General features: G+C 44.8%; 2 protein-coding genes across 16 annotated transcripts in view; one reads left to right on the top strand and one right to left on the bottom strand.

Moving 5' to 3' along the window:
* smap1 (small ArfGAP 1) overlaps positions 1 to 10249 on the top strand; it is a 69631-nt gene extending 59382 nt beyond the window's left edge. For 11 of the 15 annotated variants that reach the window (XM_047334735.1, XM_047334732.1, XM_047334736.1 and 8 more), the window contains 3 exons: positions 813 to 1014; positions 5089 to 5333; positions 7000 to 10249. In XM_047334735.1, the coding sequence (XP_047190691.1) occupies positions 813 to 1014; positions 5089 to 5333; positions 7000 to 7128 (576 nt within the window). In that variant the 3' untranslated portion in view covers positions 7129 to 10249. Of the gene's footprint in view, positions 1 to 812; positions 1015 to 5088; positions 5334 to 6999 lie in introns of those variants that run through there. The other 4 variants (XM_047334742.1, XM_047334741.1, XM_047334733.1 and 1 more) reach the window with 3 other exon arrangements.
* Positions 10245 to 24543, bottom strand: part of b3gat2 (beta-1,3-glucuronyltransferase 2 (glucuronosyltransferase S)) — a 32473-nt gene continuing 18174 nt past the window's right edge. Inside the window, exons 3-4 of the mRNA XM_035605209.2 lie at positions 17570 to 17718; positions 10245 to 12210 (exon numbers count right to left, since the gene is read on the bottom strand). Of these exons, the coding sequence (XP_035461102.1) occupies positions 12124 to 12210; positions 17570 to 17718 (236 nt within the window). The 3' untranslated portion in view covers positions 10245 to 12123. The remainder of the gene's footprint in view (positions 12211 to 17569; positions 17719 to 24543) is intronic.

Genomic DNA, 24543 nt, shown 5'->3' with positions numbered 1-24543 from the left:
GTAAAGGTAACATGGCATGTTGGTTTGTTTCTCACCAAAATACGTCCACAGCACAGACAATCAAAATCCGCCAACCAAAAGTTGGCTTTGAACTTTATACTTGCACAGTTATTTTACAAGGCCGCTTGTTTTTAGACCACGTGTAACATTAGTTTGATAGTTCTTCGTCAAATAACTTTCATAGAGAATGGCCAACTATTCCTTACGACCAGCTAATTAATCTGAGTTTGACTTTGTCGTTGTTTCCATCACTGTTGAGCTGATGTCAGTGAAGCTGCAACGCTTTCTGCTGATTAAAAGTCTCTAGGAAAGACACGTAGGATTCCCCTTTGAGTCGTGTGGCGAGTTTTTAATATGTGCGAGGAGTGTGTCATTGACATCAGCTTAACACCAATCAAAAGAATGGATATGTGGAAGTGAGTGGAATTAACTGACTAACTTTGACATTAACTATGACATTGCTGCTGCGCTGAAGCATTTAGTGCTGTGGAACTGTCCATTAGGATGAATATATCAAGACTTGACTTAAATGTGGAGCAAAATGAAATACGGGCAGGTCAGAAAGCAATGAAGATGATTTCTGAAATAAGTCCATACACAGTCTGTTCTCTAGAATTTATGTTAAAAAAAGTATAGTTTTAGTTTCCAAAACTGCGGTTTCAACCAGATACCTTTAGTTTTAAATCCAACCCAATACTCTGGATTATCTCATACGTGGACGTGCACAGGCCATGTATACAGCATGACATTAAAAACATTACTTTTTTATGATATTTCTCCTCATGATCTCCCCCTGTCTGTCTCCGTCACAGTCCAGTTCCACTACAGCACCTCTGCAGGCGGATGCCTCCACCTCTTCCTCCTCCTCCGCCTCCTCCTCTATCCCCACCACTACCACCACTAAAGCGGAGGAGAAGAAGAAGCTTTTATCTAAAGACTCCATCTTGTCTCTGTATGCCAGCAGCTCAGTGGGCAGTCAGCCGCAGAGCCAGCCACAAACTGCGCAAGGACAAGGTAACACACACACACACACACACACACACGGCATTTTCGTTAACCCTTCGTCATCCAGGTTTAGTCAGCTGAGCTTAATCATCCCCATCAACTCCACGTACTCAAGTCTTGAGACGTACTCATGTCTTGAGACCCAAGCAAAAGGGGGTGTGTTATTTTGAGCTCTGCAACATTTTTTAATCCTTTACCTTGAGTAGTTTTACCCTAAAATAAACCCACTTGGAACAATTATTAACTATTAGCACTCGCAGCATAGTCTGTTAAACTACAGGCTCTAACCCCAAAGGGGAAAACCTCACGCAAAACTGACCTTTTGACCTTCTGCTGTTGGCATCTGACTCCTGTGTCACAGTTCACAGCTGTTCAACAAACCACACCCGGTAGAATCTCGCTTAACAATATATCCGTCCACTTTGCATCGATTCTCCGCCTTTCATCTCGTCCAAGCGGCAACAAAACTAAAAAGCTCGATCTTCGTTTTGTCTCGGCTCATTTCACTTTACTGTGCCGTCGAAATAACGACCCACTGCTGAGAACTGCCTCCACTGGCCTTACCTCGAGTCGGTGTTCGCATGTCGTCACACTAAAGTTGTAGCAAATGTTTAAGTCGCGCACATCAATACATTTTTTAATCAATGATTGAAACAATGACTTTGTGAAAGGTGTCACGGATTAATGATTTATGAATTTAGGGATCGCACTGAACGATTTTGTATGACGCAGGTACATCCTGGCATTGTCCCCTACATGGGCTGCGTCTACAAATGCTTGATGTTGATTGGTTTGAAGACTTAAGCGTTCTCCTGACGTCGTTGTGTTGTCAATTTGGCAGGTGTAGTCTTTCTGTTTTAATGGAGAAAATTTCATTAATTTCATTGCCAATGTCATATCATTATGGTTTTACACCCAGCATCACCAAATTCAGGCACAGAACTCCACACTATTTTAAATAGGCCATATGAACATCCTCATCATTCAAACATATCGTTGGAGGTGAAGACTGTAAGCAATCCTGCGAAAATTGCAAATATTTTGTCTCCTCCTCCCTCCATGTGTTACCACAGCTCATTTTTGCGTCTTCCTCTATTGTTTTTTGATGCCGACTCAAATTCCTGCAATCGGTCTGAATGACCAAACAATCCCAATAAGTGTTTTCACACTGCAAACAACCCGGACCATGGTTCAGATTGATCCGGACCGAGACCACCACCTTTGGTTTGATTTAATTTTGATAGGACTTAGGTTCGACGTAATTATGGTTTAGACCAAACTGAAAAATACAAACGTCCAGACCAAACAAGGTAGGTGTGAAAGCAAACCGAATGTACTTTTACTCGTTGAGTTCTTAGAAACAAAGAATTAATGATGAATTTTCATCTGTGCTTGTTGGTTCATAGGTAGCTGTTTGCTAACATGTTCACAATATCATCTTTATGATGGTATAACATGTCTGATGTCATGTTTATATCTTTTGGCCCCAAGAGGCCCAAAAAAATAAATGGAAGTTCAAAGGCAGCACCACTGCTCATAGAGTCAGTGGAAAGAAGGAAGTGGCTTCAAACGGGTGTGAATCTGGTTCAAACGGAGAAACGGCTGTGACCGCACAAGATGAAAATCAAAGGAAATGTTTGCCTTGCGCCTGAAGCCAAACAACTTCATGTGTTGTACATGTAGGATATGAACAGACAGCAAACACGCAGTGTCTCGCGCTTGAGGAACAATAAGCGGCATACTGCATACACACAAGGGCACACACACTCAGACGCGGGGTTCGCGCACATGCGGAGACGCACACCTACACACCTTTCACAGAAACGCACACATGAGAGGCAGGAGGATGCATCATAGAAATGGAGCAGAGCGAGGCAGATGAAAGGTCAGTGCGCTGAAGAGCGGCCAGGTCCACTCCACGCTGCATTTACTGGAGTCCCACTGCAGCCGTAAAAAATAGAGATGTGTCCGCGGATCCACACTCATCTCACAGCTATAATGATTGAACACTGAAGTGCCAAGGCTGTTTATCTGTGTGTGTGCGTGCGTGCATGCGTGTGTGCGTGCACGCAACAACCTGAGCATGTTTTCGGAGTATGTGGAAAAGAATTGGTGATACGTGTTTTCTGAATGGTGGCTGGTAAAGGCAGTAAATTTGTACAGCAGGCTCATTTGCATATTGATTATATTGCTGCATGATAACACTGATGTGTACAGAGGATTAGGAGTGGAAATCGGGATGAAGAGCTTTCCGCTGCTTGATTGTCCTCTCTGAATCCAAATAAATGCTGATGGAGATCAAAGCCAAAAGAACCTTGCCAGGCTAATGCCCCCTAATCACTCACGTACTGTAAGTGTGTGTGTGTGCGCGTGCGTGCGTGGGGCTGTTTGTGCCTCTCCGCACTGTAATAGGAGGGAAGTGGTGAGTGAATAACAACATTGTCAATATTATAAAATTTTATATACAGCCCATGTTAGTTATATGTTTTCATGGACTCCACTTTACTGGTGATACATGGCATGATGTGAAGAAGCTGCGGTGTATGTCAGTATGAGGAGGTTCTCTTTAACATTTCCTGCATGCAAGCGAACACATCTGCCTTTTTTTTGCCAGTTTTAAGAAGTTGCTCCTTGAGGTCTTTCCACTCAGTGAAAATACTGATAAAAACCCTGCTATATATTTTTTCCACTTATCATCTCCCCGCAGTGGTCTCCTGCAGCGCTGATGAGGACATGGGGCTGATGGGTGATATGTGTTCATGAAAATATAAAGACATTCTGCACACTCTGTAGAGGAAGTAATGAGAAGTGTTGTCGCTTTTCAATGTGCAGAAAACACCCGCAAACCAGTGCAAATTTTAAATCTGTTAAAAACCGAAGTAAAGAATTGGCCTTTTTCCCATTGTGACATGAGCAAATGCAATCCGAGTCCATGCTGACCGCTGCACTGTACAAGGAGGGAGGTACTTTGGCTGGAACCTGTGACACAAACTAACTCCACTAAGAGTTTGTCACCTGCCTCACTGTGGCTGATTCTGCTTGTTTTCCTCCCACCTTGCAGTATTTATCACTGATCCACAAATCGCCAAATACGTCGCGTTCTCCGAGGCTGTTTCACGATAAAAGCCGGCACCCCATGTTTTGCCAGTTGAACGCTTTTAATGTGAAACAGCAGCAGAAAATTAATTACAGCTGAGATATCGCACCAGGCAAGTAAACAGTAAACAAATGTATAAATTAGATAATACTGCAGTAATCCATCCATCCATTATCTATACCGCTTTTCCTTTAAAGGGGACGTGGGGGAGCTCGAGCCGATCTCGAGCTGACATTGGGCGAGAGGGGGGGCACACCTTGGACAGGGCCGACATACAGAGACATGCACCCATTCACAATCACACCTACGGGCAATTTAGAGTCTCCAGTCAACTTAAGCTGCATGTCTTTGGACTGTGGGAGGAGGCTGGAGAAACAAACGGCAGTAATCTTGAACCTCATGCTGCATCGTGTCTTGTGAATCCCCAAATTTGAATCCCGTGGGAAAATGCAGAATGGATGACGAGTGAGCTTGTTTTCCACAGAAAGGGACATAAAGTACAATAACAAGGTATAAAAACCGTGGCTGTGGTGGACATAATTCTCCTTTTTTTTGCGTTTTGTTATAAGTGGGTTGTATGGAAAAATTTGACACCATTAAGATTTTTTTTATGTTTGTTTCATGAATTAATTATTTTCCCACATTTCTTGTAGGGTTTTTTAAAATAGTAAAATAAAACCGAACTGGGTTAATCACAGCTTGTTTGAAAGCCAATGCAGCTCGGTTCTCTTTTATTTTCTCTTCAGTTAAAATACTGTTCGCTCAGTAGCTGGAAGGTTACTCTGATCTCCTCTGCAAACCTAACTCGTGTGTGTGTGTGTGTGTGTGTGTGTGTGTGTGTGTGTGTGTGTGTGTGTGTGTGTGTGTGTGTGTGTGTGTGTGTGTGTGTGTGTGTGTGTGTGTGTGTGTGTGTGTGTGTGTGTGTGTGTGTGTGTGTGTGTGTGTGTGTGTGTGTGTGTGTGTGTGTGTGATGTTTTGTACTCCAGCAGGTATGTACATGGGCCAGCCCCAAATGCAGTTCGCCCCACAGGGCTTCAACCCCGGGATTGGAGGAGCCGCCCCACCCACCACCATGATGGGCGGAGGCGCCATGATGTCCGGCATGGCGCTGGCCAACGGAGGCTACGTTGGCATGCAGCAGCCGGGCGGGATGCCAAATAACCAAGGGCAGAACATGTACAATATGCAGCAGGGGCAGCAGCAGCAGCAAGGACAGTGGAATATGACCCAGGTAACACACATAATATAAAGCATATGTTACTAAAACACACTCAGAAATAAGTGCTGATTAATTTGTGTTTACACTTAGCTCATTGTGGTTCCACTTCCAGTTTCTCCGCTCATTAATCTTTTAGGCAGCACACTTAAATGTTTACTCTATTTCTAGTAACCCAAATAAAAAGATCATAAATGTTGTCCTTTTTCTTCGATGGAACTCTTTCTTTCTTTTTTTTCCTGTGAAAGATTTCCATCATCCAGGTCATAAAATATAATATATGGTCTGACACAATGTTCTGCTCTCTAATCCTGTGCAAAGCCCAGTGCAGTAAAGACCTCACTCCTCCAGCCGCTTTAAAATCCCAGGAAGAGCAGCTTTAAAACAACTGTTCAGGCTTTTTTTTATAGAACCAGGGTTATTTTATGATAAAATTATGTTCTTGAAAAAATTCTCAATTTTGTCCTTTGTCCCATGAAATAATAAGCAACTGCATAATGTAGTCACCGCCATTAGGTGTGACTCTTCAATGCAGACGGAGTTATTAGCTGACTCTATATTACACACCTCCCTCATTCCCTTCTTTGACACTCAGCAACAACAGTACTTTGAGTGTGTTTACAGAGTAAACCATCTGCGTTCCAGTTACAAACGTCTCTGACAACACATCAGTCGGTTCTGTCCTTGTTTTACCCTCATGACTCGTCTCCTATGCCCCATTTACACCTGATACTGTATAAGCATACGACCTGCATCTGGATTTATTATGTGGGCAGTGACGTAGACACTATGGCAATCAGATCCCAATTGCCTCTGGCAGACATGAGCAAACGTGACCCAGGACGAGGGAAGCAAAGCTTCAAAGTAAAATGGTCATAAATAGCCTACATAGATTTTCTTCGAAGTTTTTCTCAATATCAAAAAAACAGAATATGTCCATAGTAATTTTATCGATCAGTCAGGCTCTAGTCTCAATAAGCCCTTTTGCCTTATTCAGACATCCAGACACAGATCACGTTATCACCAAGTACAGAATGGGTCTTACATTTTACACCTTTCATTTTATCCCTGTATATGAACCAAGCTCACCAATATTCAGAGAGAACATTTGTAAAGCGATCACAAAGCTGTCAGCAGCTTGACAACTGGGGAGGTTAATGAGAGATCGTATATCACCACTGAGATGCGCGCACACACACACACACACACACACACACACACACATATACAGCAGCTTTTAAGAGTAAAGGCAGTAGTTGTGTGACAGATATGTGTGTGTGTGTGTGTGTGTGTGTGCAGATTGTGCTGGAAGATGTAATGGAATAGTGATTGATGAAGGAGTACTTGGTTGCATGTACTGTATGTCTGGGCCTGACACATACCTGCGCACACTCTTCACCCACAGCTCTCAGATGACCAGATAAGTGAGTCGCGCTGCAGCAAAGCACATACATAATAGATGAGACAGAAGGGAAGGCGAGCGGGAGGAGCAGAGGAGGTGGGGGGGGGGGGGGGGGAGCAAGGTAAGCAGGGAACCTTTGAGTGAAGAGTGAAGGTAAAACGCGAGAGACGGAGGGAGGTATGGGAGTGGAGCTAAAGGATGGAGGGTCGGCCCACGCCTCCCGCTGCTGTCTCCTTCTTGCTAACACTTCCTCTCTTTCCCCTTCATTTTCTCTCTCAGATGACCCAGCAGATGTCTGGCATGGCTATGAGCGGCGGAGGGCCAACGTCAGGCGCCCCAGCGGCTGGTTGGCCCACTGCTCCACAGACGGCTTCTGGCCAGACCCTCAGCACTCAGCTGTGGAAGTGACGAGGAGGGTGGTCCAGAGGATGGGTGGGGGGAAACATGGCGCAGTCACATGGCAACCAAACAGCCAAATCTGCCTCCAACCCTCCCATTTCCTCACGGCTCTAAATAAAGAACACACAGCGGGGGCAGTTTTGCTGCCCTCAATTCCTAAATCCACCTTCACCGTGGTTACATCAAGAAGCCAAGATGACATCACATTAGGCAACGTGGGGAGGGGGAGATTGACTGGCAGCCGTTGTGTCCTGTCTTAATTCGTGTTTTCTTCTCTTCTTTCTTTTGGTTTCCTTTTTGTTGGTGATGTCTGAAGAAAGACTCAAAAATGGCAAAACAAAAAAGAAAGCTGCTTGACCAATAACATCAAGTCCTGTTATAGTAATATTACAGTATATCTTTACCAAAATGGATAGTTTGTGAATAGTACCTACAGTAGATATGGTTATCTTGTGGTTGGTTTATGCTACCCTGTCCTCACCCCCCTCTCTGCTGTGTTAATTGTAACCCCTCCCTCCGTCTCCCTCTTCCTCCCTATAGGGCGAGCAGGGCCTTGTAGCAGATAATCGTGTGAGCAGTACTGTATCCATGTGAATATGATGTGAAACCCCCACTTCTTCAGAGCCATATTGGAGAGAGGTTGATGCTTTTACTCTCAGCAACTTTGGTTTTGAGTTTTATTTGTCACAGGGCATTGTGTGTGTGTGGTGGGGGGTGGTCTGTAGATGAGGTCCTCCCTTTACTTAAAAGCATCCGTTGCTGTTAAATGCACAGGGTTTGACCGACATGTGTTTAATGCTGCTTCAACAGTAGTTGCTATTTTTGCACTGATTTCACAAAATTGTATAATTTCCTGCAAAGAATTCTTAAAGCAAATAGCGTCTCATTACAACCACTTCAGGTTCACTTTGGGGGGGGGGGGGTTGTCCTCGCACCACCAGCGAGTGCACCACTGATCAGCTCCGCAGTAAAGATCACACACACCAGGTGGTTCCTTACCTCCGAGCTGGAGCACAACAGATAAATGGAGAGTCTTTCCTCCTAAGACTCCCAACAAATGTTCTGCTTCAACATTATTTAGAGAAGGCAACATCACTCTGGACTTCTGTCTAGACAAGAGGTCACAAGTTAAGTTACACTATCAAAATCATTTTTTTTCCTCCTGCATATGAAATTTGAAACTCAGTATATTCACAAAACAGTTGAGCCAAAAAAAACTAAATAACCTGCAGGCCTGTCTTTGTTATGAATATTCTTAAGATGTGTTAGCCGCCCATACAGCCACGGACTGTCAGTACCATGTTCTCCAATTAAAAGAATATGGAAACATTATGGAAAATACCTTTGTTCACCTTTACCACTCATGTCTGGCTGCCTGCTATTGAAAATTATTGCTGGGAAGGGATTAGCCTATTTTAGCATAAAGACTGCAAGCCGGGGGAAACAGCTAGACTGGCTGACTTCGTCCAAAGTTTATTTATATGCCTAAAAGCCTCTCTGAAGCTGACGAACATGTTAATATCTCACATCTTATACCCAGACTCTGGACAGCAGCAGATTAACTGTGCTCCCCCGTTTACAGTCTCATCGCCGAGCGACGTTAATCACCTCCTGACTCTGGCTCCACACACAGACGTGAGCGCGGAATCGATCTGTGCATCTTACTCTTCAAGAAAACGAATAAGCGTATATCTCAAAATGTCATGAGCATACACATTCGGCTAACTAATCAGTTTCAGCACATTCCTGAAAACTGCAGTATCTACATGACAGTTTAAGGAAATGTGGTAAAAGACAGCTAATGCACCCAGCTGTCTGTTATGCGCCAGTTTTCAGTTTAAAGATATACTGCACATCAAAAACTCAAAATAATTAATTGCCCAGTTCTAGTTGAAAGAAAACCATCGTTAAAAGTGTCAAAGCCCACAAAGGTTGGGAACCACTGATGTATATATATATACATGTAATACCAGTATTGGTGCTTTTATTAGGAGCTGAATATATCCAACCCAGTTTTTCAGACTGACATCCCATTAAAAACATCCCGAAACTCTAAATGTCAAGGATTCCCCTATAAGTGTCAGTAATTGCCGGGTGGCCCAGTGAGTCCCCTGGATGTCTTTGGTAGCCTCGCCGTGATGTTTTGAAGCGTTTTAAAACCAAACGGGGTTCAGTGGAAGACGGGCTCTGACCCAGTTAAGACACGTCCTTGTTGTCGGAACGAGCCGCTTCCCTCCTGCGCTCCCCGAGGCAAATTAGAGCCCCACTGGAATCACAGTGGCTCGTCTTTTCGGCACTTTAAACAGCAGAGCAGGTACTGTATCTCTCTCACTGTGTCGTGGTTTCGCCGCTGAGTGATCTGTCGACAGCAGGATAGGAAATCCATTTCTTTTATTCATTCCTTTTTTTTTTTAACTCTTTTCAAAACTGGACCAGTGGGACACCCGACATGTTTCTCCTTCAATCTATGATGCTCTAAGTGTACTGTATGTTCTGCCATCCGCCATCTTTACTGTGGTGTTTTGTTGTGTGCGGTACGAGAGAAGCACAGTGAGTCATGAGCAAATAAACCTGCAAGACCAATCAGAGGGCTAGACTGGCAGCAGGAGGATAATGGAACAGGACTGGGCCGTGTTAGAGAAAGGGGACCTGTATGAAAACACTGGATGGGTCCCACCGACCTTCACGACTTGGAGTAAAAGCAGCAGAGCAAAATGAGAAATGAACAAAACTCCGACACACACACACACACACACACACGGAGCTGCGATCACACTGCCGAGCTCCACTGCAGAGATTCGTGTCCGAGTACACAGGGTCCCTCTGCCATGCAATAACTGTAGAACTCTGTGACAAGTGGTTAGTGTGAACGACACATGCACACATCCATTAGATACAAACGTCCTCCAGGTTTATTTGCGATGTGTTTACATTTTCTGGTGCCTAGTACAGGGGGGGGGGGGGTTCCGTGCATTAAAACAATAAATAGCGAGACTTGTTCATCTCTGTCCAATGACTCTTTTAACTGTAAAAGTAGTGTTTTATCTTTTGTGGAATTTAGTTTTGCTCCATTGTTTTCTGTTCCAGGTTTCACAAGAGGGTCATTTGGAATAAAGGCTGTTAAATCCTGGATTCAATCCTGTTTTTATTTCCTGCGTGTACATGAAATACAAACACATGTTCGGCCCTCTCTACAGTTCAGTGTTAAACCTGCGGTGTGGAACTTTAGCCGAACAAAATTCCCACAGTTCCATGACAGTAACTCATTTTTTAGAGTAAATGTAACGGCTACGTAGTCCACTCCAAATACCATACGGATGCCAAACTGTCCCAAGAGCAGGAAGGCGACTTCCCATCTCTTCTTTCAGCCACACCTGCTGGGGCCGTCCATCGCTTTCTTCTTTAGACTGCAGTCCTTTTTCTCTGAACGCTGACTTTCTTTCTGCGGCGGAGTATCAAAGACGTTTTCTTGGAGGCTTCTTCCCGCCGTGCTGTCTCTCCGTCGCGTCGGATGCGGCCACCGTTTCAGCTCTGGTGACTGTCGCGACGGACGCCGGATGTGAAACTTGAAACGTGAACCCGTTTGGGGAAGTGCTTGAATGGAACACGTTTCATTTGTACGTAAGAGTCCCGCACTCCAGCTTCAAGGCAACACTGCTGTCGAAATAGTCCGAAGAAGATGGTTCCTTGCACATTTGTGCTGTGAAACCGGAAACCTATCTGATGTGCTGCTCACATCCCATCGACTCCATTCATTCCTCTCCATTTCTTTCTGCTGGGGTTTTTTCTTTCCCTGTGAGGGAGGGTTCTCTCTCTGTTGTCGGCCCAGAGACGCTACATTATTGATAGGGGTTTGTCAGGAGAGGTGTTTCTCGTTTCTTCTTGCGCGTGCCACTTCCAAACCTGATCACACACGTGCAGGATGAGAGGAGGGCAAAGGTCGATCGAGTCCGCTACATGTGAACAGTTCAGGGTGATTTAAAGGAGCGTTACGTTGCGTTTAGGCGTCAATAAATCATGACCACGTTACCTTTGAGACATTAATGGAATTTATGTCACCAATGAAGACCAGAGCTGCTCGTGGTGTACAGATATGAAGAAGCTGCTGTTGTTTCAGATCAAATGGAGCTAAAACATTTGGCAGGTGATAAAAGGAGTGAACAGCTGATGTATGTTTAAAAAAAATCTGCTCAATGAGACAGTTGTAGAGTTGTTATGCAAAGTGTGGTTTTAAACAAATGATACTAATACTTTTGGAAACGCACTCACCGCTATTAGACAATCCCATCGTCTCTGAATCCAATGAACACATTTTATCTTCTATGTTAAAAAGATCAACACGTTGTAACGTAAAAATGACAATTTTGAGATTCGACTGGAGTTTAACTCTCCCATGTTTTACAACAGAAAAACAATGTATCCATTCGTCCCGTAGCTTTGTGTTTCAATTCTGATTGAATGATTTTTTTTCCCCCCCAGATAAATAATTTCACCACATGACTTTCCCTAACGCCACAAATGGCAATGAGTGAGATGCAGTAGATTGTGTCAATGCATCTGTTTTTGAGGTCTTGATTGACATATTTCCCCCAAATGTTAACATTTTAAATATGACAAACATCAGCAATACAATACCACTGTCATGAAACATATGGACCACAAGCCTCGTTTATGGAAACGGTTCATTTGACGACGGCGTATTACTGATTCAACATGGTTTTTGCAGTTTTTGCCCACAACCGGCAAACGGTAGATGGAGGAAGTGAACAATCCAAGTCATCTCAGTTTGTAAAACGAAGTGTTGTCCAGTTCTTACGGAGCGCATTTGGACAGACGGCCAGAAGTCTCGAACCATGCAGCTCCGCCGAGTCTGTGGCCGCCGTGAACAGATTGTATGATTCGATAAGGAGACAAAGCAGGAGGCCGTCTTTTGTCCCAGCCAAGAGATACACTCAGCCACAAATCAGCCTTCTGCTTTTGGATCCTCTGCTCAGCTCCGTCCTCTCACACCTCAATGACCACGGTGTCCCTTCGATGTTTGGGCTCGTTTGCAAGTTGCGGCTTCTCGGTGCGAGTGTGCCACACCAGCACCTGAAAAAAAGAAAGGAGAAAGGATGAGGAAATGTGCTGACAGCGGGGAAAAGCTACTCCCCGTCAAAGAAAAAAGAAGAGGCTGTTATGCCTGGATAAATACAGCGCGGACGCGGGTGGATGGCAGAGCTTTACTGATACTGTGGAAGACTTGGAGTGATACTTCTTTTTGGATTAAAGCTGCTGATACCTGATATTTAATGGCCAAGTTTTTGTGTGTGTGTCAGTATAGAAACATGTCTGTAGAAGGTTTGAGGTCAATATGGTACAGACTGAAAAGCATGACTCTGGTTTATTACAGAGCATTGTTGTTTTGAGGTGAGCGGATCTGAGAATATGGCTGCACAGATTATACCAAGCGTCAGTGCTGACTTTTTCCAGACACCCCTGATGCTACATATTGTATCAGTGGAGGGGAACAGCACAGACTGGCCATTGTCTGTTTTTTTTTGGTTTTTTTATGACGTGTCGATATGCTTGTCAAAAAGCCAGTGGACAGTTTCCCTTATTGGAAAAACGCATTCCTTTGTGATGCCAAAAAAGGAGCCACCGCCGTATTCTTTGACACAGACAATGTGTCGTGTGGTCCTGATGTTGAATTTGATGCTCGTCGGTATGCCAGAGCGGATTACACATGGATCAGATCTGAAACAGCACGCAACTCACTGCAGCTGTTTGTCTTGTGTTTGCAGCCAATTTCACAGCAATAGATTGGTGAGGAGACGCTGCGGTGGAAGCACAGATTGATATTTTCCCGGAGAGGGGGACGGATTTAATTCCTCCGAGATTGAAGTGAGGTTATTCGGAGTGAGTGTGGGTTTTTTGTTTTTTTAGCCCATAGCTAATGAGCTCATAATTCAGGTGTGACACACACACACACACACACACACACACAGGCGTGATTTATTGCTGCTGCGAAACGCCGCCGTTGTTTCTGGGCTCCTTCAGGTGGAACATGTCACTTCCTGCACACTGTGCTGCTAATTGGCCCGCTTTGCATATCTAACAAGGCTAATGTAGCAGCCACTAGAGCATCACTCCAGAGCTGTGGGGAGGGGGGATGCTCGCGTGCATGCAGTCAGAAAGTGCCCTGCCGGTTCCCTTGGTCTCACCTGCCTCTTCCTCTTCCTCCCAGTTCTCTCTCTCTCTCTCTGTGTATTCCTCACTCATCACATTGACTTTTTCCTCTTATGGCTTTGCACTTGCTCCTACCTCCGTCCTCTCTCGATCTCTTTCTCCCAGGCTTGTTTCGCCCCCATCAGGTGGAGACATTTGTAAAGAAGCGGTGGAAGGACGACGATCGGGCAACACGAGCTTACCTTCACTCATCGTGGATGGCTGTGCTAAAATTCCAGTCACTACATGGATCTTATGTCTGTGGCTTTGGCTATCATAATGAAAAGATTGTACTTAATATATATATTAAATATAGATAAAGCCTGATTATCACATTGAATTCAATCAATTGAGGTGTTAAAATAAACCATTAAAAATATATTTTGATTTATTTGATAATACCGTTAGGCTGTAAACCGTGGTGGAGTTTGGATGATAACTGTTAGCCTCCATGTTGTTTCGCCATGTTGAGCTAACCTGGGGCTTCATTCAAAACCTGCTTGATCATGTGACTACTTGTGTTTCAGGCCCCGTCCTTCAGGAAACATCAGCGACGTCAGCGACGAACTCAGTGAGTACAAGTTCACCATTACCAATATGGAAGGAAGGAAACTGGCACGTCATGCTAAACTGATTATGGGACGCAATATAAAATTCAACAGCATTTTTTAAATGCCACATTGCAGTAGCCCAAAAAACGTGCCTGTTTTTGATAGAAATCATGTGAGACCCAATTCAACGAAAACAATCACACCACACGGCCGTTTGCCCGCAGCTGTGGCGCTTTCGATCAAATCACCCAATCCTCCCTCGGCAGATGGTTTTCACAGGTGTTATGGTTTTTGTACTTTTAGTACTTGAGACTGTTTTTGCCAAATATTCCGTTTCCGTGGTCAAGAATGAAAACAAGAAAAAGAATCTCAAGGTCCAAGTTTTCTCCCCGGGTTGGACGGATGGAAGTCAATGCATCAAATCCATTTTGTAAATGCACTCGAGAAGCACTGAGGATCAGATCACCCAAACCAGACCTAATGACTAATAGTGGTCAGAAATGCCTTGAGCCAATTTAACAAAATAAAATCTGAGTTAGTAGACAGACTAGAAAGCTGAGAGCCAATGCAGATGAAACAGACAATGGTATAGTCTTTCAGTCTGTGGCAGCAGTCCTTCCCGTGTCCCTTTCCTTTCCTCCGTCTACTTCTTTAATCTCCGCCTTCAATCAACCCATCTACCCATCCCCTTTCCTCCATACGGCCCTTTGCTCTCCCTCCTCTGCTCCTCTCTTCTCCTGCCCTCTCCTCCCGCGCTATCATCTGTCTCCATCTGTTTCTGCCTCCCCCCACCTTTCTCGCCCTGTCACTGCTGTCTGTTGCCATTACTCTCCCGCTCTAACTGCATTACAGCTCCTGTCAGTCGTCTCCAGATACTGACCCGGCCATCAGATGAGCATTTCTGCCCGCTATTGTCAAGGTCGGGGGATTCAGGTTCTGTGATCTGATCCTCGATAGCTTCCCCTGAGTGGACAGAGCCTGGAGTTAGGGTGTGTCGCAGCCGCTGGAGAGGCCATCGACACGAAATCCCTTCAATCTCGACCGCTCGCACCGGCCAAACCCAACCAGAGGTGGTCGGGATGATTACTTAGGTTTAAGAGCTGCTGAAATCTGTTAAGCACAAGGTGTCCAGACTCAGCTTTTTACAGTGATGTAATATACTGTGTCCAGTCTTAACATGTGTAAGTTATGATGATGTGATTACAAGACCAGGGTTCTTAGATTGTTGAACATAACTTTTGAGTAATAATGTCAATATTATCTTATTTCCATATGATCTATTTGAGATTTTCCTATCACATGATCCCAGTTTCCAATTTGTCACAATCACCTAATGGTGCGTTCACAACATGTGTCACCCGGCGAGTTGCGAGTATTCATCTCAGCGCTAATTGGCTTCCGTGACGTCGGGTCACGCAAATATTTCTGAACAATATTTAACAATGTTTACTTCTATTAACATTCCCTCATTTGACAGGTACATAAATCAGAATAAAATCTGCATATCCCACATTTCTTGCTCAGAAAATGCAAAGTTATTATTATCCACACATACCTGAAATTCAGAGTATTGCATGTAAAGGGCACTGAGTAATGATGTCATCTTGAACTATACAGGTGCATTATGTGATGACATCACATTTTTTTTGTACCGCAGTGGGCTGAGTGAACTCCAGTGTTTCATGTTGTGACCGGTTGAGAGCCGCGACGTTGAATCTCGCGCTTTCGCACCGCGGCAGCGGTTTTGAGTTATGATCAGTGATTTCAGTAACTGTGCAGGAACTATACTTCCTGAATCGTGTAACTGCACGCCGATAGGCTTCATGATCGATGATGTCACGTGCCGCTGCTTTTGTAACTGTGACATGATGAATGCTGATCTCACATCCTCTCGTCCACGCGGTGCGGGGCGGTGACTGATGATGTCATAGTCCCCTAATGGTCTGTATTAATATCAGCGGCAGGGCACCTCCATTAGTGTAATGGGGCTGATAATGATGATGATAGTTTCAACACGGAGCTGTCTGCGGCAGCAGCAGCAGCAGCCGCCAGCTGTAAATGATGATCCAGCAGCTCCGGGGGGGCTTTATCCCATTCCCCGCAGGAAACATTTACCCATAACCCACCGGGGACTTGGATTGCAACGATGTGAACTGCACACATACGGTGAAACAGCAAATTTAGATTTTACATTTGTTGATTCCAGCCAGGCGGAGCGTCTCCGCGGAGAGGGAAAATACAGTTTGAAGTGTTAAGGATGGAAGCAGCTACCAGAATGAATGATTCCATTTACTCACTGCCGGTGCACCCGAGATGCTGCTAGATGTCTGTCACACGCCGAAACACCAAAAAATTACTGGACTGAGTTGGCAGTTTTGATGATGTTCGAGTTTTCATCCTCAGCAGGGGTGTGTAGCATCAAAAACTGGCCTCACTGAGCTCCCTCCCCCCTCTTCAAACATCCATTGTTATGTACACATAACAAAACACTCACGTCCATGACGGTTATGAGGGTACTGCAATTAGTAATGAAGTGTTTTAAGCAAAACATACATTTACTGCAAATATTACAGAATACAATATACATTACAATATACAGCTACGCTGAAATCTCCACGTTTCATTCATTCACATATACAATTTGTCGTGTGAAATAAAACAGAGACTGGATACCGACGTGAAAAGACATCGAGCTCAGACAGAGAGAATATCACACTTGCCAAAATCAGCTCCAACAGCAACTAAATCCAGTGAACGAATTTCTCGCCGACGCGGTTTTCTGTTTAGAACAGCGGGGGCCGTGACACTTTGCGCTCACACATTTCTTGAAAGGTAAAAACATAATAGAATCCATTTCTCACAAAAACTTCTTTTAAGGTGGTTGTCAAGAGGATGAGTGGCTTCATAAAATCCAAGTGCCGACAGGGACTGTGGTAATTTGAGATGAGCTGCATCGATCAGAGCTGTCCGACCGCACAACTAGAATTGATAGCTCCATAACGCCGTTTCTAACCAATTCAAGCTGTTTGTGTCTAAGTTTGATTGTGCCACCGGCTTCTAGCACAACTCATGCTGTGAACATGGAGGAGAGATGCCCCACGTTTGGCTGCTGCTGCTGTGATGGTGATTATGATGACTGCAGTTTAATATGTGCCCCAGACACACACACGTAAACCCACCAGTGCTAGATCAAGATAAATCGGGCTTCTGTTAAACCGTAGTCTGTGTCGTTCACCTCCAACATGCAGGTCAGTGCAGTGTGACGACATACGTGATATCTAACCCATCGATCCTGCCCTGCATATGGCAGTGAGAAGCGAAACCCAGGCAAATCGTTTCATTTTATAGAGGGAAAAAAAACGGAATATCTAGGCCTTAAAATGACTGCAACCGGCTAAAGCAAGTTAGAAAGTCAGAGAGGCAGAACTGTGACGGGGGGTCGGAGTGTCAGTGGTCATAGGGGGACATTTCTAAAATGTGTATGCTGTTCGCATCTCCGACAGCATTTTATCTGTGCACATCGGAATCGTTTATTTGTTGACATGCCTTAATGAATACTCTGTATTATGAAGCACAAACAGTAAATGCTGTTGAATTGAGCGTGAAGCATATCAGGCCCTTGACTGTTGTTGTTATTCCGCCAAAAGGCTTTCAGCGTGTTGCCACGGCGACAGCGTTGCGCGGGCACTGACCTGGGTGCAGTTGTTGGCCTTGGGCTCCAGCTCGGTGACCTTGGTGATCTGCTTGAGGAAGTCCGACTCCTGCATTCCCGGCTGGGAGCCGCGCCGCTTGAAGAGCGCCCGCGGGTTCGCCAGGACCACCTGGAGGTTCACCGCGAAACCTGGGGGGAGAGACGGGGAGAGGAAGACGAGGAGGAGGAGGATCAAAGACGGAGGCAGGGTGAGGAGGCCAGGCAGCATGAATTAAAAGCACATTATGAGTCTATTATAATCACAGCGGAAGATGATAGAGTGCATTAGTGGATCTAATGACTATGATATGGCTGATATGAAATTCATTTTCCGCGGGGTCTGACATTCGCCTGTGATAATTGTGCTGCAGACGAGGAGGAAAGCATGACAAAGTCAGAGGGAAGTCAAAAATGTTCCTGATTGCAGTGTGCGCCGTATCAAAGGTGGGGATTAGTGGTTGGCCTGTAATCACATTTAATCAATCTGATTGGAAAAATGGATATGTGATATTACATAATTGCTTTGTCTCACAACCACACATGGGCTTTGAAGGTTGAAAAGTAACTCAGACGACTCAAATGAGCAACACGTTCACTTTTATACACTTCAACGACAAACCAAACACAAAAGCTAAAGCTAACCATCAGCCGCTGTAACTTAACCTTGTGCCCATCAACATGAGTGTGGAGAACACGCCGTTCACACATCGGACAAATTCTTTTTTACCTAAATATTTTAAAATGTTTTGTCTGTGTGCGGGTTTAACGGACATGCTACAACAAGCAAGCCAGACATGACACTGCAATCTTCAGAGAATATATGTAATTTCCAAAAATGTCAGACTGTTCCTGTGAATCTGATTGATAAGCGGGAGCGCACATGGACGTGGTTTGTTGCATTTCAAATGTTGCTGTTTGGCCGACTTGAAATCTCAGAGGTTGCAGCCGCTCACTAACACCTGAATGCATCATGGCAGAAGCCTTTTTGAAATGATTGATGCTTCTTACCTTTCACAAGCAAAATGCAAGATGATGGGGAAAATAATCTCTACTGTGTAACTTTAAGTACATGTAATTTGTAGTAAGAGGGCTAAAGCATCGGTTAGGGTTACACCTAAATGCCCAATCAAAAGAGTTCAAATGAAAGAGTGGTTATCTTTAAAGCAGAGAAGCGATTTCTCCGAGGGATGCTGAAGTTTCAGGTTTTCAGCCTGACAGCAGGATCATTTCAGAAATCCTCCATGCTCAAGGTCTCGCCGCAATTACGAAATATTTGTCTATGCAAATTGTTGGTGGGTGGCACGCCTTGGCAATCAGTGAGTTAGTGTGGGGAATTCAGTTCACCCAGAGTCATTCACCATTCTTGCCTCCTCTCTTCTCCCCTCTCCCCCTGACTGAGCAGCATCGCCTCGGCTGCAGCCATCCTGAGGTACTAACACTTGGCTGGCAGACAGCTGTCCTCTGAGTAATGTGAGTGTCAGCGCGGGTCACACACACACACACACACACACAGAGAGAGAGAGAGACCGAGAGGAGCTGGAGTCATGCAAATTGATTCAGTCTGTCACTCTTAGATTTAAGCTACGTCCATATTAATATGATTTAAAATGAAAACAATCTCCAAGGAATCTCCATCCATACTAACACACACACACACACACACATATCATGTGACCATTCACGAACACTGGTCATGCCCGTGCCGGTGTAAACAGGAAGCAGATTGTCTCCTCTGTAGTTGTTTGCTTAGTTGCAGAACTACTATAAAGAAGGAGGAACAGCAATGGCGAAAAGTAAGACCTGCGACTGACGACGAGGACGACAAGTGTTAACAGCACTTTACATTCACATCTGGTAGTCGAGTCGTGACTGATAAGACCCAGCCGGGAAGAGAAAGTGGCCGTCTGCGTCGTTGATTTAAAAAAAAAAGTCTGAATTTCTTCCCTGTCCCGACTAAGATGCAACCCCAGAGTTTATTTTAACTAAGAAGGGGCCAGCAGCATTTTCCAAAAGTTGCCGTTTTAGGAGCTGGAAAAGTGTGGACATAGACGTAAAAAGGTGATCCTTTTTCAAAACCAAAAATATATTAATGTAGACGTAGACTTGATTTGAGGTCAGGTACTGTACACACGGTCATGTACACATACAGATGAATACAGCACATATACATGTACAGGCAGGTGAGACAGAGAGCTACTCGTTCAGAAGTCGTGTGTAATGTGCTTAGCATTTTAGCAAAATGTGATACATCATTGAGATTTTCCTTAAAGGGCATAGAAAGCTTTTACACACTGATTTATACGTGCACAAAAAACCCCCACGCAGAGACCCTGATCAAATACCTGTACAATCGTTCGGTTACACTTGCTATCAGGTGAATTACTGCTCCGTGTGCAATTCTGCAGGCTAATCACAGAGATGAATACGGCTCAGGTGGAGCAGATAGATATGAGAGCAATTACAAGATAGACATCTCCTGCCCTGCAGCCAGTTCTGTGATATGGAGATCGCATAATAGATCGCTATTGTCCAGACTCTGCACTAACTTTGTCCCACTTTATTCCTGACCCACTCCGGCCGACCTATATGACTGAATGTATCTATTTAATGCTACATTACCCATTTGGAATAAAAACATTTATTTGAAATATTTCCCATAGGCCCTGAACATGCAGTGAGTTATCAACAAGTGAAAGTCTAAAATAGTCTCTCCTAGATTTTCCTTCTGTACAAAAAATGTGTGAGCTTATTGCCTGTTTTTAGCCCGTTGCCATGGGCCGTTTGACCAGGGGGACCAGAATCTAAATATAGTTCATCAGTCAAACATCAAACGTCTATTCTTTACTGCACATGCAGACTTGTTGACTTAAACTAGTAAGTAAGTCTGACTTAAGTAAAACAACATTCAGGCATCAATATGAATATAAGTAGCAGTTTGAGTTATTCAAATCAAGTGGATATCTTCCAAAGCTACAGTCTCTAGTTTTTAAAATTCCTCACTGGGTGAGGGATGGTAAAAGCCGAAACCTCATATTGAGGAAGATAAACGTTGCAATATATGTTTGCACAAAACCAGGTCTGTCTCTTATCACTCGCATTGGCAGGCTAAGAGGAGCACAGGATTTGTAAGTGGGGCAAGCAAAACTGTGTTTTAATGTTCATGTGAACACTCGACTGTTGAAGGTTGTGATGAAATGTGAGGACTCGCCATTTGCGGGGTCGATGTGAACGTGAATAGTGTCCGGCAGCTCAAAAACACTTTGAAATTAGTTCCATGGTCTGGAATTTCGATCCATCTCCATGGAAACACTTGCGTTTTAAACACAATATTACTGAGCAGCCCTGATGACTGAAGAAGTGATGGAAGAGATCCGATCACAGCTCATGTGACGAACCGCTCGGCCCTCATGTCCACCTGGATTCAATCACTTTCTTATGGCTTCCTTCAGGAACTACTGGGGCCGAGTTAGCGTCGCTTACTGGTCAAACTGGGACAACTCCTGTACGGCTTTAGAGAGTTTTTGTAATGTCGAGGAACAAAGTTACGTAGTCAGCTTCCTTAAAAGGTCTTAAAAGTAAGATTAAGACAGAGCGTTTGCAAGGAAAACAGCAAGAGAGGAAGCAAGAGAGCACAAATGGGCTGTTTGAAGGTGAATATAGAGGAGGGCGGTAGGTGTGGTGATTAATCAATTCCCCGTCAGCGCTCACATCATCGCTCTGAATAAGCTGTGCCAATCACAGTGAGGCATGACGACAGCTAAACACACGGAGAGAGATGCCTCCTCGGGAAAATGTACCCCGCCTCGTTAACTGTCACCACATATCATAAAAGATGACACAGGCACGTCAGCGCCGCTATGCAATTCGAGAATAAATCCCTGAAATGCTACATTAGCTGAAAGAAGAAAGTTGGAAGGGAGGCAGCGACTCGCGTGGATTGATGAACCACTCTCTGCTGCGCAAACGCGCAGAATACTGAGTTGTGGCCTGTGTTGTCGTTCTGGTGTAATTCGCAGTAGGAGTTTATGAAGGTAAACATAGTGGACAGACGACGTGATAACAACACACTCTTAAATCTGAGATTCATCAATGTCCTGCCGCATTCAAACAGCTGCTGGGATTTCATGAACTGAATAAGACGGTACATGTGAACCTGCTGGATACGGAGAAGAGTAAGAATCATTCTCATTCCTTCTTTATCCTGCTTCATCCCCGTTCCACGTTAACACAACCTCTTTGTCTCCTTGCAGCCTGTACACTGTACGAGCAAAATTATATCAAGTGAGCGAAGCCCAGATTATTAAAGATCAGATTCAACTATCTCTGGATCTTGTTCTTGTTATTAAATTTTGAATTCCAAGGTTCATTGTTGAACTCAGAAACAGGAGGGGGTTTTCTTTGTAATGTACTGTACGACCTCCTGTTATCACCTGACCCGCTTGGATAATAAGAAAGAGGCAAAAAAGATCTGAAAGAATTGCAATAACATTTGTCACTCATCCTGTTTCTGCACTCACTAGTGCCCATCTCAGCATCCTCCCCTCGACATGTTCATCAAATCTCTGCCGGGGGGGTTTGTGAGCTCAAGCACCATCTGTGTCGACGTAGAGGAAACGGTTTCCAGAGCATCGCCAGACACATATTAATGCACATTACAACAAACAGCTAAAAGATGACTGAGAGGTGAAGTTCTGCAAAGGTTTGATTTACAAAATTTCCACCGGCTTCACACACCTTTCACTCAGCTGTTTCTGTTCGGTTCACCCCTTTACTCTACTCCAGAGCAGGAGGCGGGCGCTCGGCTTTGTCTGCACATCGTCTCTATCCCCCCTCTCTGCTCCTCTCATCTCAGGAGCTGGGTATATGAGCACTTGGTTCACCAGAGGTTAAACACTCCGATGTCCCCATCTCCAGAGAACACTGCCGCCGCACGAGCACCACTTCACCAGCCGCACAACCTTTGTGTCCGTGTACTTGCGTCGTCTATGTCCCCGCCCCGTCATTCAGTTTGCCCTGTTTTGCAAAGATGTGGGAGATTGGAAAGTTGCGTGTGTGTGTGTGTGTGTGTGTGTGTGTGTGGGTGTGTGTGTGTGTGTGTGTGTGTGTGTGTGCGGGGGTGTGTGTGTGTGTGTGTGTGTGTGTGTGTGTGTGTAGTCCATGTCAGTTCAAGTGCTGGCAGGTGTGTGCTTGCGTGTGTTTTCCAATAGATCTCCTGATGTGATTGTGTGTGTGTGTTGGAGCACATGTGCATAATTACAGACACAGTGAGGTGAACAGTGCTCCGCACAATCACTGTCCCGGTCCCTTTGTGTCTGGCTAAATGAGACAGAGCAGTAGATGGGAGGGAGGCTTTAGTGGCCTGCTAACAATACAGCGCTGTAACACAATACTATTAGGACACGCACTGGCACTCACTCAGCGCGCTGCAGACACCCTATTGTAAATCCTATGAATAATAATTTAAGAGTGAATAAAGTTTGGGCCGCTCGCTCGGCACAGTCATTGTTATTCTTCGAGGGAGTGGGGGGGGGGGGGGGGGAGATGCTTGGTAATACAGCCGCGGCTGTAAATCTTAGGGTTGCAAATTGACAGTGTAATTATGTAGAGCAGTGTAAAAGTAAGGCTGATAATTACAGTGCGTGTTTGTGTGTGAGAGTGAGATTAGGTGGAACAGGGAGGTTGGGTTGGAGGATGGTGGGCTGAGATCCGTGGTGGAGCAGGAGCAGGGAAAAGGTGGAGGAGAGAAAAAAGAGGCTCCATCTTGTTATTGTGGTTTAATTAACACTTATCCCAAGGGCAGACCTGTGTGTGTGTGTGTGTGTGTGTGTGTGTGTGTGTGTGGGTGTGTGTGTGTGTGTGTGTGTTTGTGTGGGTGTGTGTGTGTGTGTGTGTGTGTGTGTGTGTGTGTGTGTGTGTGTGTGTGTGTGTGTGTGTGTGTGTGTGGGTGTGTGTGTGTGTGTGTGTGTGTGTGCGCGCCCGTGCGTGCGTGCGTGCGTGCGTGTGCGTGTGCGTGCGTTCTGCGGCTGTGCCCTCAGCTCTGTCCACATATGTGTTTGGAATGATATAAGCATGCAATCATCGTTTCTATCAGTGAATCCCTCTGCCCGGGAAACGCTCTGACATTTAATATGATTTGCTCGCGAAAAACCTCCTGCAGATTCCGAATTCGGTGCACGTGTGGGTGAAGTGGCGTAATGTGGGGGGACTGACAGGGTGTTATTATTTGGCCAGCTGATTCATTATTTTTTCTCTGAGGTCAGAGGGAACTTCGGTGCTGCTCATTCCTCCTCTGATTGGAATTTTTACATGGGAGACACGAAGGTGTAAATAGATTTACGCGGACGTTTGCCGAGTCTTTACTCTCCATTAGGATCATAATAACTACAAGACAAATTTGGATGCTGGATTGTTTCCTTCAAAAAACTCAATCACTAATCCCCCAGATGCTTTCATGTCACTGCAGTCGTGCTGTGTTAATGTAGAAGCGATGATTTGTGATTTGTTTCACGAGGGGGTGTTGTAAACTGTTTATCCACCCAATACTTCAGTGCAACATCTTAGCTGGTTTATTCGTCCTCACTCTTGGAAATAACTGCGCCAGGCTTTTAAAACCACAAAATAAACAAAAGAGATTGACAGGCGTATGTTTTTTCCTCTTAGGAAAGAGCTAGGCTTGCTGTTTCCCCGTGCTCACTTGTATTTATGCAAACCTTGTCCAGGCTCGCACTCCGTACTTGGCCTAAGAGACTTGAGACTGTAACACGTTTTGAACTGTTCCTTTAAGTTGGCCCATGTTAGCTGTGGGAAGGAGATGGAATGTAAGACCAGTCATCACTGCCAAAGCTGGACACATCCATTTTCCAGAGTATTTTCACTCCTGTCATATTTCAGCTTAGGACCGTCTCAACAAAGAACCGATAACTGTGGCACATTGGAGAGATGACATGTCGCGGTGGATCATAGCAACAAGGGTCC

Source organism: Scophthalmus maximus, chromosome 10, assembly GCF_022379125.1.
Source record: "Scophthalmus maximus strain ysfricsl-2021 chromosome 10, ASM2237912v1, whole genome shotgun sequence".
NCBI classification, from domain to species: domain Eukaryota; kingdom Metazoa; phylum Chordata; class Actinopteri; order Pleuronectiformes; family Scophthalmidae; genus Scophthalmus; species Scophthalmus maximus.
This window is presented reverse-complemented; position numbering and strand designations above follow the sequence as displayed.